The sequence below is a fragment of the Heterodontus francisci genome, chromosome 24, assembly GCF_036365525.1.
Source record: "Heterodontus francisci isolate sHetFra1 chromosome 24, sHetFra1.hap1, whole genome shotgun sequence".
In the NCBI taxonomy this organism is placed as follows: domain Eukaryota; kingdom Metazoa; phylum Chordata; class Chondrichthyes; order Heterodontiformes; family Heterodontidae; genus Heterodontus; species Heterodontus francisci.
Genome location: NC_090394.1, coordinates 75,886,015 through 75,901,027, shown reverse-complemented (window position 1 = coordinate 75,901,027; position 15,013 = coordinate 75,886,015). Strand labels below are relative to the sequence as shown.

The following is a 15,013-nucleotide window of genomic DNA, read 5'->3' as shown; positions in this document are numbered from 1 at the left end:
TGCTGGCCTAGCCAGCGATGCCCACATCCCATGAAAGAATAAAAAAAAAGAAAAGAAAAGCATTTTCAAAGACTGGGTCTGCCAGTACCAGGTTTTAAATCAGACTACTGCCATCCTCAGGGAAAAGTTCCAAATCCCTTCAACCCCACAGTGTGGGGAAGGTCATCTGCTTCCCATTTACAACATTCCTCTGAAGGAACTCGCAGCCCACAGACAGGAGAAAAATGTACATGTCTGCTCCAGGTGTGACAGCTTGAGAAGGTGGGGCCTTTGCTGTTTCATTCTTTCTCTCAGGCTGTTTGCAAGAGGGATTTTCTCAGGACATCACCAGCAAGATACTGAAGCTAAAAGGGTTAAATTATGAGGACAGGCTGCATAGACTGGGCTTGTATTCCCTTGAGTATAGAACATTCTGGGTGATCTAATTGAGATGTTTAGATGATTAAAGAAGGTGATAGGGTAAATAGAGAGAAACTGGGGAGAAACCCCTCTGGGGTTGGGGGTGGGGGGGGGGGGGGGGAAGTCCAAAACAAGGGGGACTAACCTTAAAGTTAGAGCCAGGTCATTCAGTGGTGATGTCAGAAGCACTTCTTCACAAGAAGGGGAGTGGAAATGTTGAAAACTGTTCCTCCACCTCCCCACCAAATGCTCTTGAGGCCGGGGGTCAATTGAAAACGACAAAACTGAGATTGATAGATTTTTGTTGAGTTGAGCAAGAATATTAAGGGATATGGAACAAAGCTGGGCTAATGGAGTAACAAAATATATCAGCCAGGCTCGATGGATGAATGACCTGCTTCTGTTCCTATGTTCCTAGATGAGAGGAGAGGAAATGCTCAAAGAGATATCTTGTTTCTGCCTTCCTGCTCTCTTACCCAAGATTAATGACCTCAGCCCAAAAGTAATTCAGTTCCTGCTAATTGGTGAAAACCTGGCTGAAGATAGTGACCTCTCTTTGCAACTATTGTTTCATTTCTTTAATTTTTGGCAACGTCTCAGGTTTGTCCTGACACTTGAACAAAAGGAAACTGTTCTACAAACAAATCCCACTCTGCCTGTTTGTCTATTTAGGTGTCGGGAGTGCTCAGTGGGTAGTAGTCTCACCTCTGAATCAGAAGGTGATTGGTTCAAGATGGGTTCAAGCCCCTCTCCAGAGACGTGAGCACTAAGTCTAGGTTGCAGTACTGAGGGAGGTGCTGTCACTTGGGTGAGATGTTAAACCAAAGCTCTGTCTGCCCCCTCGGGTGAACGTATAAGATCCCATGGCATTATTGCTAAGAAGAGCAGGGGGGTTCTGCCCGGTGTCCTGGCCAACATTTATCCTTCAACTAAAATCACTAAAACAGATTATCTCATTGCTGTGCACAAATCGTCTGACCACTTTATACATTACAACAGTGACTACACTTTATTGGTAAAGTGCTTTAGGATGTCCTGAGGTTGTAAAAGATTCTGTAGAAATACAAGTCTATCTGTCTTCCTGCTTTCAACCTTTCGCCTTGTTCCCTGGACTTGATTGTGATCGGTCTGTATGGTCAAACAGACTGTCACCAGGCACTGTCTGGGGTCTGGGCTGTGTTACAACTGAGGCGAGAGGATTGCACTGTCGTTCTCTAGTTCCACTTCTCCATAGGTCACAACATATATTTAAGTGTTTACCCAGTTACCGATACGGCCAATTCTATGCTCTCTTTTTATTTCCAAATAAAATCCGCAAACCAGGTTTCTTTAATAAACAAAATTATTAACTTATTATAAAAAAAGACATGTTCAGTAATGATGCAAAACATTAACACACAGATTGAATTATGAAAGTTTCCTTCTAACTTAGTGTTAGGACTAAGATGGGAGAAGTGCATTGTTTATTCTAGTTCCACCTCTCCTCGGGTCACAACATATATTTAAATTTTTTCCAATTTACAATACGGTCAATCATAGACTATTTTTATCCCAGAATAAAGCACAACAACCAGGTTTCTTTAATAAACAACAAAATTATCAGTTTATTATAAAACAAGTCTTAACCAAACATAAAACAAAACATAAACACACAGATTGAAATATAAAAGTTTCCTTATCCTTATCCCATCACACACACACAAACACACACACTTACATCGGTTAACTGAGAAAAATAAACAGATTTACCCTTTAGAGCTCTAGTACAAAAATAGACAAAAAAAAATACGTTGGCCAAAATACTTGCTTATTCTTGAAGAAAAAAAGAGAAGATATGAAAAGATGTCAGAAGTCCTTTTCTGGTTTGGCATCCCAAATATGTATAGACGACTGTCACTGGGATCTTCCTAGAACAGTTCTTGTGAGGTGACATTGAAGATCAGTTTGGGCAGGCTTTCCAGGGAAAATGCATTATCAGGGGTTTCAGGCAGTTTCTTACACTTGCTTGTCAGCTTGTCGAGACGGATAACTAGCATGCTTTTTCAAAGAGCTGGAACAAACTGGGGTGGGATTTTGCTCTCTTGGCAAGTTTTCTCCAACTGTCTTTTCAAACCATTGTCCATATCCCAACATCCCAAAGCGAAACCATAAACAGTGTCACATGAGTCAAGCCTCCTAACCCCTATAAATCTTGACCTGTCTCTTCTCCGTAAACATCTTCCCCAAGTCAAAAACAACCCCTGCTGGGTAATTATTTGAAGACAAGTGCCTTCCAGTAACTGTTTACAGTCCAGACCTCTCAGTGACTCTTGTAAAAAAAAAGACATCCAGTTTTCAGTTTTAAACCATAAATCTTCAAAATGTAACAAAATAATGGAAGCACTAGTAACACTTAGCCATACACAAACACACTGGTTAAAGAAAAATAAAGAAGTTTTCTCTGTAGAGATCTCTTTACAAAAAAGACTTTGGCCAAATACTTGTTAATTCTTGAAGGAAAAGAAGATAGGGAATGATATCAGTTATCCTTTTATTCTGGCATTCCAATACGCGTAGAGGGCTGTCACTGGAATCTTTTTGGAGCAGTCTTCAGGTGGCGTTGAGGCTTGGTCTGACCAGCTTTCCAGGAGAAATGCGGCATCAGGGATTTCAGCTATCACACATTGGATTCTCAGAGAGGTGGAAGAAGACTGAGCTGGTGGATTCTCTCTTAGCAGGTTTACCCCCAACTGACTCAAAACAATTTCCAAAAGGAAACCAACTTTTGACCACCATAAATCCTGACATGTCACTTCTCTGTAAACAACTCCCCCTAGTCACCAAGGCTGTTGCTGTTTACTTAGTTGAAGACATGTGACTTCCAGTAAGTGTGTTTTTAAACTGTCCCAAAGTTCTTCCAGTGACCTTTTAAAAAAAAACAAGTCCAACATCTATGGAATCTCTTCAGTCCTCCAACTGAATCCATTTCCACAATTCTAAAACACAAGTCCTCAAAAATATGAAAAAATGGAAGCACTTTCCTAACAGCTATCAGTGCAGAAGGAATTTTTCACCTGTAACGGTGGATTCCGGAGAGGAAAAGATAGGCAAGGACAAAGGGATTCTGGGAATGAAGAGAGACAAGGAGCAAAACAAAAGTACATTTATATCTTCTTCTTCTTTGGCCTCCTTGTCTTGGGAGACAATGGGTAAGCGCCTGGAGGTGGTCAGTGGTTTGTGGAGCAGCGCCTGGAGTGGCTATAAAGGCCAATACTAGAGTGACAGACTCTTCCACAGGTGCTGCAGAAAAAATTGTTTGTCGGGGCTGTTACACAGTTGGCTCTCCCCTTGTGCTTCTGTCTTTTTTCCTGCCAACTGCTAAGTCTCTTCGACTCGCCACACTTTAGCCCCGCCTTTATGGCTGCCCGCCAGCTCTGGCGATCGCTGGCAAATGACTCCCATGACTTGTGATCAATGTTACAGGACATCATGTCGCGTTTGCAGACTTCTTTAAAGCGGAGACATGGACGGCCGGTGGGTCTGATACCAGTGGTGAGCTCGCTGGACAATGTGTCCTTGGGGATCCTGCCATCTTCCATGCGGCTCACATGGCCAAGCCATCTTAAGCGCCACTGACTCAGTAGTGTGTATAAGCTGGGGATGTTGGCCGCCTCGAGGACTACTGTGTTGGAGATGCGGTCCTGCCACCTGATGCCAAGGATTCTCCGGAGGCAGCGAAGATGGAATGAATTGAGACGTTGCTCTGGGCTGACATACATTGTCCAGGCCTCGCTGCCGTAGGGCAAGGTACTGAGGACACAGGCTTGATACACTCGGACTTTTGTGTTCCGTGTCAGTGCGCCATTTTCCCACACTCTCTTGGCCAGTCTGGACATAGCAGCGGACGCCTTTCCCATGCGCTTGTTGATTTCTGCATTGAGAGACAGGTTACTGGTGATAGTTGAGCCTAGGTAGGTGAACTCTTGAACCGCTTCCAGAGCGTGGTCACCAATATTGATGGATGGAGCATTTCTGACGTCCTGTCCTATGATGTTTGTTTTCTTGAGGCTGATGGTTAGGCCAAATTCATTGCAGGCAGCCGCAGTCCTGTCGATGAGTCTTTGCAGACACTCTTCTGTGTGGAATAAAAACAAGAAATGCTGGAATCACTCAGCAGGTCTGGCAGAATCTGTGGAAAGAGAAGCAGAGTTAACGTTTCGGGTCAGTGACCCTTCTTCGGAACTGACAAATATTAGAAAAGTCACAGGTTATAAGCAAGTGAGGTGGGGGTGGGGCAAGAGATAACAAAGGAGAAGGTGCAGATTGGACAAGGCCACATAGCTGACCAAAGGTCACGGAGCAAAGGCAAACAATATGTTAATGGTGTGTTGAAAGACAAAGCATTAGTACAGATTAGGTGTAAATACACTGAATATTGAACAGCAGCAAGTGCAAACCTGAAAAAAAACAGTGGGTAAGCAAACTGAATAAACAAAGATGAAATGAAATAAATGCAAAAAAAAGATTGTTAAAAATGTAAAAAAGAATGTTAAAAAAAGGAAGAAAAAATAACTAAAAATGAAAGTAAAATGGGGAGCTGTCATGCTCTGAAATTATTGAACTCAATGTTCAGTCCGGCAGGCTGTAGTCTTTTTGTGGGATATGTCGAGCATTCTTTGTTCCAATCCTACTCAGGCCCCCTCCCCCAACTCTTTTTCCGGTACATTGATGACTGTATCGGTGTCATTTCCTGCTCCCGCCCCGAACTGGAAAACTTTATCAACTTTGCTTCCAATTTCCACCCTTCTCTCACCTTTACATGGTCCATCTCTGACACTTCCCTTCCCTTCCTCGACTTCTCTGTCTCCATCTCTGGGGATAGGTTGTCTACTAATATCCATTATAAGCCCACCGACTCCCACAGCTATCTCGACTACACTTCTTCACACCCTACCTCCTGCAAGGACTCCATTCCATTCTCCCAGTTTCTCCGTCTCCGACGCATCTGCTCTGATGATGCTACCTTCCATGACGGTGCTTCTGATATGACCTCCTTTTCCTCAACCGAGGATTTCCCCCCACTGTGGTTGACAGGGCCCTCAACCGTGTCCGACCCATTCCCCGCACCTCTACCCTCACCCCTTCCCCTCCCTCCCAGAACCGTGACAGGGTTCCCCTTGTCCTCACTTTTCACCCCACCAGCCTCCATATCCAAAGGATCATCCTCCGCCATTTCCGCCACCTCCAGCATGATGCCACGACCAGTCGCATCTTCCCCTCCCTTCCCCTGTCAGCATTCCGAAGGGATTGTTCCCTCCGCGATACCCTGGTCCACTCCTCCAGTACCCCCACCACCTCGTCCCCGTCCCAGGGCACCTTCCCCTGCAATCGCAGGAGGTGTAATGCCTGCCCATTTACCTCCTCTCTCCTCACTATCCCAGGCCCCAAGCACTCCTTTCAGGTGAAGCAGCGATTTACTTGTACTTCTTTCAATGTAGTATACTGTATTCGCTGCTCACAGTGTGGTCTCCTCTACATTGGGGAGACTAAGCGCAGACTGGGTGACCGCTTTGCGGAACATCTCCGCTCAGTCCGCAAGCAGGACCCTGAGCTTCCAGTTGCTTGCCATTTCAACACTCCCCCCTGCTCTCATGCTCACATCTCTGTCCTGGGATTGCTGCAGTGTTCCAGTGAACATCAACGCAAGCTCGAGGAACAGCATCTCATTTACCGATTAGGCATACTACAGCCTGCCGGACTGAACATTGAGTTCAATAATTTCAGAGTGTGACAGCCCCCCATTTTACTTTCATTTTTAGTTATTTTTTCTTCCTTTTTTTAACATTCTTTTTTACATTTTTTACAATTTTTTTTTGCATTTATTTCATTTCATCTTTGTTTGTTCAGTTTGCTTACCCACTGTTTTTTTTCAGGTTTGCACTTGCTGCTCTTCGATATTCAGTATATTTACACCTAATCTGTACTAATGCTTTGTCTTTCAACACACCATTAACATATTGTTTGCCTTTGCTCCGTGACCTTTTGGTCAGCTATGTGGCCTGGTCCAATCTAGACCTCCTTTGTTATCTCTTGCCCCACCCCCACCTCACTTGCTTATAACCTGTGACTTTTCTAATATTTGTCAGTTCCGAAGAAGGGTCACTGACCCGAAACATTAACTCTGCTTCTCTTTCCACAGATGCTGCCAGACCTGCTGAGTGATTCCAGCATTTCTTGTTTTTATTTCAGATTTCCAGCATCCGCAGTATTTTGCTTTTACTCTTCTGTGTGGGATGTTAATGCAGCATCGTCAGCAAAGAGGAGTTCCCTGATGAGGACTTTCCGTACTTTGCTCTTCGCTCAAAGACGGGCAAGGTTGAACAACCTGCCATCTGATTTTGTGTAGAGGAAAATTCCTTCTTCTGAAGACTTGAACGCATGTGAGAGCAGCAGGGAGAAGAAGATCCCAAACAGAGAACACAGCCCTGTTTCACACCACTCGGGATAGGAAAGGGGTCTGATGAGGCAGCGCTATGCTGAATTGTGCCTTTCTGGTGGTGTAGTTTGAGGGATAAATCTTGACTAGGAAGATTCCCTTTCTGCACCACTCTGCTTTTTTATTTTATACTGTGTTGTACATCCTTGTCAACCTCCTGTTTGTTGCTTGTAGTGTGTTTTGTTCCTGATATTTATTCATTTGTATTTAAGAAAATATACTGGAAAAATACAGATGTAGGAAACAAAAGAGAACCTGCATTAATATAACACCTTATTACATCTCTCAGCGATAACTTAAAACACTTCACAGGCAAGAGCTCCATGATCCTGAATTCCCAGTGGGAAGTGCAGGGAACATGAGTTGGAGAAGAAAGGCTTTCAGCTCTCTTTCCAACCTGCACTCCCTGGGATCGTGGCTGCCCTAGAAAACTCAGACTGACCACTATAACAAATTGATTGTTTCATATCAGAAAATATAGCAGCCATTTTAGAGCCAACAACTTGCATTAATATAGTGCCTCATGATGCTGTATAGGAGCATTATCAATTAAAATTTGACACAGCAAGATCCCACAGCACATCAATGAGGTGACTGGCCAGTTAGTTTGTTTTTGTTGGTTGACTGAAGAATATTGACCCATAACTCCAGGGAAGTATTATGCGATATTTTAAAATCTACTTGAACCCAGATCAGGACTCAGTTTAAATCTCATTCCCAACGGCAGGAGTTTCAACAGTGCACTCCCGTAGAATCATAGGAATTGTTACACCGGAAAAGACCCAAGTCCGTCTAGTTCACCTTCTACCATCCTGGTATCACATGATACAATGATAATGGAGTTGTTGACCAATCACAGTGATCCATTTCTATCGATGAGTTTACAACAGAGCCAGACATGAGGTGAGGAAATCCCCGAGTGCTGGAGAGCTTTGGGAAATATTGGTCCAAACACACCTGAACACATGGGATAGGCTCATGGATTTTGGACTATTCTCATTGCAAAAGAGAGGAACTATGAGTGTTTACAATAATAAAAGCTTATGGGAGACAGAATCACTGGTGACTGGTTGTACTGGCACTTGACAATTTGACTGAGGAGATGAGATTAAGCTGAGAAGAATTGGATAAAGGTGACTTTAGAGGGTGATTGGAATAGGTACCAAGACAGGATGTAGGGACAAATACGCAGGGAAGATTTGGACAATTAGCTTGAAGAGAAACCCATAATGGGTTATCTAGCACCACAGGAAGATTACATACGTATTATCATATAGTATTTACAGAACCGAAACAGGCCATACTGGACAAGACCAAACTAAGGGCCCTTATTTTCTAGTGCCCCATTGTAACTGTGCCAGGAGACAGCGTAAACCACCCCCACCCCACCGACCCCAACCCTGCATTTCTGCTCTTTGTACAATCAGGACAATCTCTGCTGAATTTCAGAGCCACGGACTGTTCCAGCCTTGACATTTTGCGTTTCCCTCCAGTTCTACACTGGAGTGTAGGCCTGCATTGTACAGCCAAAGCCCAGAGTGGAGCTGGATCCTCTGACCTTCTGTTACCAGCTCAGCCCGGCTGTTGGTCCTGATTGGGATGCAGGAACAAAGTGGGTCTTTATTGAATGAGGAAGCGAGATAGTCAGAACAAGTGGAGCCTGGTGGCTTGTCAGGCCGAGAACTGGAGCCACCGAATGTCACTATAGAACTGGCTGAGTTATGTAACCAGGCCATTGAGCAGGGCTCAGCAGAATCCTCAATCTACAATGGACATCATAGGCAGGTTTTGGCAGCAGGTCATGGTTAATACTAATGGGCAGAATCAGGAAAGTTGGGCAGAAATTATTGTAGTGTTACCATCTGCAGGTCAGAATGACCTGTATGCAAAGTAACTAGGACAGAATTTAACTCTGCATTGGAAATAGATCAATGAGGTGTTTACTCCTGCGAGCAAGTTATGTGGAGTCTAAGAGATTCATGGGAGTGAGTTACCTCAGTGCATAATATAGGCTGATATGACAGTGCAGTACGAAGGGAGTGCTGCACTACTGGAGGTGTACGGTAGCATTAGCAACCCAGAAGCCTGGATTAATGATCTAGAGACATGAGTTCAAATCCAACCATGGTAGCTAGGGAATTTAAATTCTGTTAATTAACTAAATCTGGGCTAAAAGCATCATTATTGTCAGTAATGGTGACCATGAAACTATGGGGTTGTCAAAAACACCCATCTGATTCACCATTATTCTTACAGAGTAGATATGGAGAAACTGTTCCCATTAGCCAAATCCAGAGGACACTGATTTAAGGTGATTGGCAAAAGAAGCAGAGGAGATGAGGAAAACCGTTTTACACAGCGAGTGGTCAGGATCTGGAATGCTCTTCCTGAGAATGTGGTGGAGGCAGATTCAATTGAGGCTTTCAAAAGGGAATTGGACAATTATCTGAAGGGGAAGAAATTGCAGGGCTACAGGGAAAAGGCGAGGGAGTGGGACGAGCTGAGTTGCTCTTGCAGAGAGCCAGCACAGACACAACGGGCCGAATGGCTGCCTTCTGTGCTGTAACCAGTCTATCATTCAAAGCCTTTTCTGCTTGTTCAGGTGGACATAAAGTATCTCATCAAACTCTTAGAAGTGAAGAGTTCTCCCAGTATCAGCTGTGGCTCAGTTGGTAGCAAGCTCACCTCTCAGTTACAATGTTCTGGGTTCAAATCCTGCTCCAGGAGCTTGAGCACAACATCAAGGCTGACACTCCATGTAGTACTGAGGGTGATGCTGTCTCTCAGATGTGATGTTAAACTGAGGCCCCATTTACTTGCTTGGGTGGATGTAAAAGATCCCATGATACTATTTCAAAGAAGAGCAGGGGAGTTATCCTTGATGTTTATCCCTCAACTAACATCCCCAAAAACAGATTATCTGGTCATTATCACATTGCTGTTTGTGGGTGATTGCTGCTGTATTACCTGAACAGTGAATGTACTTTCAAAAAAATACCTCATTGGCTGTAAAGTGCTTTGAGATGTCCAGTGGTTGTAAAAGATGTGATATAAATGCAAGTCTTTCTTTTCAATGTCCTGGCCAGCATTTATGTCTCAAGCACTGTAGCCAAAAGGAGATTAACTGGATGTCCACTTCATTGCTGTTTTTTTGGGTTTTACTGTGTATAATATGGTTGCTTTGTTTGCCAACATAATGAGAGTCATTGGATTGCAACATTAATTCCTTGCCTGTGAAGTGCTATCATGTGTGTTTGAGCGAGATGTTAAAGTGATTATACACTGGGAAGTCTTTCATTCATCAACCTGCATAACCTACATAATGTATTTGCTGTTCTGTTTTTCAGGATCTAATGCTTTGTTGAAGTGGATTCCCAGTCTGGTCTCTGGGCACTGTGAACACCGACCACTGTTCCTCCCTCCTCAGCACCATTATCGTGACCATGCATTCCCTGGACGAGCCCCTGGATCTGAAGCTCAGCATTTCCAAGCTTCGGATGATGAGGGGGAAGAAGCAGAAAGGCTACGAGACTACAGAGGAGAGCAGTGCCCGCCGGGAGCTGAAGATGACAGCTGACGGAACAGCCATCATTGCACCAGCATCTCCCCTGCCCACCCAGTCTGGTGAGGGACCTTCTCTTTTTGATTAACAGGCACCTGTGGAACTGGGAAACATTCTTCTCAATAATAACAACTAGTACTTGTGGGAACCTAGAAGTATTCGCCCCATTGTGTCCTGTGAATGTTAGTTCCTGTCACTCCCCAGGTGCTGAAAGTGATTCATGTCAGCCCTGGCTTGATGTAGAGCTCTCTCACCTCTGAGTCAGGTTTGGTGGGGAAAACAAACACCACCAACACCTTCTAAAATAAGAAACTGAATGGGATAGGAGAGCAAAGGCATCTAGGGATACAGATGAATAAATCGTTAAAAACAGTATCACAGGTCAGCAAACTGAGTAAAAATACTAACAAAGCACTGGGATTTAATTCAAGGGGTACAGAATTCAAAAGTAGTGAAGTTACATTAAACTTGTATAGGATTCTGGTAAGGCCATATTGTGCACAGTTCTGGTCTCCATATAAGGCCAGAAAGACAGGAGAACGTGCAAAAAAATATTTACAAGGATGGTACCAGAACTAAGAGATTACAGCTATTGGGAAAGATTGAACAGGTTGGAGTTCTTTTTAGAAAAGAGAAAACCTAGGGGAGACCTGGTAGAGCTCATTAAAATTATGAATTGGATAGGGTAGATGTGGAGAGAAGGTTTCCACTTGTGAGAAAATCCAAAACTGAGGGCCATAAATACAAGACAGTTACTAATAAATTGATAAGGAAATGAGGACAAATTTCTTTATTCAGCGATTTAGAATGGGGAATTCGCTACCACAGGAAGTGGTTGAGGCAAATAGCTTAGATACTTTCAACTGGAACCTAGAGGAATAACCGAGAGAGAAGGGGATGGAAAGATATACTGAAAGACTGTGATGGGGTAGGTGGAATTGGAGGAGAGCTGTGTGGAGTATAAATGCCAGCACAGACTGGTTGGGCCGATTGGCCTGTTTCTACGCTGTATATATATTCGTAATTTTATGTAAAAGACCTGCTCCTGACACTTGAACACAAAGTCTAGGCTGGCACTCTCAGTGTAGTAAAGAGGGTGTGCTGCATTGTCAGAGGTGCCATCTTTCAGATGAGACATTAAAACGAGATATTGTCTGCCCTCTCCCATGGTACTGTTTTGAAGAGGAGCAGTGGAGTTCTCCCCGGACAATCTGTATCCCTGAACCAACACTGCAAAAAACAGATTATTTTGTCATTTATCACATGGCTGGCTGTGGGAGCTTGCTGTGTGCAATTTGGCTTCACAACAGTGACTACAATTCAGAAGTACTTCATTGGCTGTAAAGCACTTTGGGACATTCTGAGGATGTGATAGGCTCTATAGAAATGCAAATCTTTTCTTCTCTTTTCATGGAGGGTGGGTTACTAAGAGTCAGAGGACAAATCGACTTGGGTGATTCTCACTCACATTCGCCCCAAGAGCATCTCTATATTTTTCTCCACTACCTGGTTTCTCTGGTCTGTTGTTGATGCACAGAGAGGGTGGCTAATTGATGTGACTCTAGGCCTCAGTCAATACTGCTTTGAGAAAGGCTCCTGCATGCTGTCTGGTATCGGCCAGCATTCTCCAGTGTGCAGCCTGTCCGAGGTTCCTGGAAAACATAGGAACATAGCAGCAGGAGTAGGCCATTCAGCCCATTGAGCCTGCTTCGCCAATCAATATCGCTGATCATCCCCTTCAATGCCTTTTTCCCACACTATCCTCATATCCCTTTATGTCATTTGTATTTAGAAATCTGTCAATCTCTGCTTTAAACATACTCAATGACTGAGCTTCCACAGCCCTCTGGGGTAGAGAATTCCAAAGATTCACAACCCTCTGAGTAAAGAAATTTCTCCTCATCTCTGTCCTAAGTGGCTTCCCCCTTATTTTGAAATTGTGTCCCCTGGTTCTAGACTCCCCAACCAGGGGAAACATCTTACCTGCATCTACCCTTTCTATCCCTTTAAGTATTTTGTAGATTTCAATGAGATCACCTCTCATTCTTCGAAACTCGAAAGAATACAGGCCCAGTTTTCCCAATCTCTCTCCATTGGACAGTCCTGCCATCCCAGGAACAAGTCTGGTGAACCTTCATTGCACTCCTTCTATGGCAATAATATCCTTCCTAAGGAAAGGGAACCAAAACTGCACACACTACTCCAGGTGCGGTCTAACCATGGTTCTATACAATTGAAGCAAGACTTCACTACTCCTGTACTCAAATCCTCTTGTGATAAAGGCTAACACACCATTAGCCTTCCTAATTGCTTGCTGCACCTTCATGTTAGCTTTCAGTGACTTATTAACAAGGACACCCAGGTCCCTTTGTACATCTACACTTTCTAATCTCTTACCATTTAAGAAATATTCTGCACATCTGTTCCTCCTACTAAAGTGGATCACCTCACATTTTTACACGTTATATTCAATCTGCCATGTTCTTGCCCACTCACTAAGTCTGTCCAAATCCTGTTGAAGCCACTTTGCATCTTCTTCACAACACACATTCCCACCTAGTTTTGTGTCATCCGCGAACTTGGAAATATTACATTTAATCCCCACATCCAAATCATTGATATATATCGTGAACAGCTGGGGCCCCAGGCACTGATCCCTGTGGTACCCCACTAGTCACAGCCTGCCAACGTGAGAATGACCCGTTTACTCCTACTGACTGTTTCTGCCTGTTAACCATTCCTTAATCCATGCCAGTTTATTACTTCCCTATCCCATGTGCTTTAATTTTGCTAATAACCTCCTTTATCAAAGGCCTTTTGAAAATCCAAGTATACCACGTCCACGGACTCAACTTTATCAATTCTGTTAGTAACATCCTCAAAAAACACCAACAGGTTCGTCAAACGTGATTTCCCATTCATAACTCCATGTTGACTATGCCCATTCAGATAATTGTTATCCAACCTGTCCTCGTTCCAGCTGTTATGGGCAATCCTGCCGACTGCTTTACTCCATTGTCTTGCAACATTGGGAGTCAGGATCCTGTACAGGAAATCCTGGAATCCTCCTGAATGGATGGCAGGAAAAATGAATAAAGCTGTCAGAGTCATGGAATCTTACAGCACAGAAGGAGGCCATTCGGCCCATCCTGCCGGTGCCAGCTCTTTGAAAGAGATTAAACATATGAGATCCTTGGCTTTATTAGTATAGACATATTGTTATAAAAACAGATATTATGCTAAATCTTTATAAAAGACTGTTGATGTTTTTTCCCAGCCAGCATCGAGAACTGTCAGTTAACATATACATATCAAGTGCTGGTTGAGAGGTGTTCAGTGATACATGTACTTCTTTCTCACTCTCACTCTGACCCTCTTTCTCACTGTCTCTGTCTGTGACTTTTACTCTCTCATTCTCACCCTCACACTCCGACTCTGTCTCTGATTCTGTCTGTGTCTCCAATTCTGTCTCTCTGACTCTGTCTCTGTCTCTCACTCTCACCCTCACGCTCCAACTCTGTCTCTCACTCTAACGATTCCATCTCTGTCTCTCTCTCTCTCACTCCAGGTCTGTCGAACAGTTCCCAGGCTCAGGAACAGCTGGACTTGCATTTCTCTCCTGTCCGGAGTTCGGTCTCCATTGTGGATCTCAGCCTGTCCCCAGGCTCTGGTCTTGACTCTCCCCCTGGCTCTGCAACACTGCCCGAGGAACTTCAGAATGGTGACATTGCATCACCCATTGTCAGTATGGTAAGTATCTGGGACCTGGGATGAGAACAGGAGTGACACACTGATCGCACTGTCCTAGTTCTGTCTGTATCCGTCCAAGGCCTGGGGCCATGCATGTCCAGCTACCACCCACTGACTGCACATTGAATCTGGGCTTCTGCACTGCATGCCTCAATGCCACACCAAGTCTCACGTTTGCCCAGTACACCCTAACTGTAATGTCAGGTTTAACAACAGCAGGCCATCTCCTCCAGCCTGCTTGTTTGCTTCTTTATCGAGTAGATTGAATGCAGTCAGTAGTTTTGAATAAATGGACGCCCTGTACAAACGTGCAGCTGATGTGTCCTCGACTCATCCTCTCATCAGTCTATATTCTTCCACAGTAACTACCTGGTGTTGGGTTGTGGTTGTAGAGAGGTTCAGGGGTCCTTTATAGACAGAATAACAGATACTCGGGAGTGAGTTACAGGCTGGAATCTAATCAAAGAGTGATGTCACTGGACTAGTAATCCAGAGGCCCTGGCTAATGTTCTGGGGACATGGGTTCGAATCCCACCACAGCAGATGGTGAAATTTGAATTCAATTAATAAAAAACCTGGAATTAAAAGCTAGTCTAATGGTGACCATGAAAACATTGTCGATTGTTGTAAAACCCATCTGGTTCATTAATGTCCTTTAGGGAAGGAAATCTGCTGTCCTTACCTGGTCTGGCCTACATGTGACTCCAGACCCACAGTAATGTGGTTGACTCTTAAAATGCCCTCTGAAATGGCCTAGCAAGTCACTCAGTTCAAGGGAAATTAGACATGGCAATAAATGCTGGCCTGGCCAAAGACGCCCACATCCC

The 15,013-nt window shown here is 44.1% G+C and overlaps 1 protein-coding gene across 5 annotated transcripts in view; it reads left to right on the top strand.

Moving 5' to 3' along the window:
• The window catches only part of glis2b (GLIS family zinc finger 2b), a 97,397-nt gene that overhangs the window by 60,742 nt on the left and 21,642 nt on the right, over positions 1–15,013 (top strand). For all 5 annotated transcript variants that reach the window (XM_068056654.1, XM_068056658.1, XM_068056657.1 and 2 more), the window contains 2 exons: positions 10,222–10,498; positions 14,005–14,186. In XM_068056654.1, coding sequence (XP_067912755.1) covers positions 10,318–10,498; positions 14,005–14,186 — 363 coding nt within the window. In that variant the 5' untranslated portion in view covers positions 10,222–10,317. The remainder of the gene's footprint in view (positions 1–10,221; positions 10,499–14,004; positions 14,187–15,013) is intronic.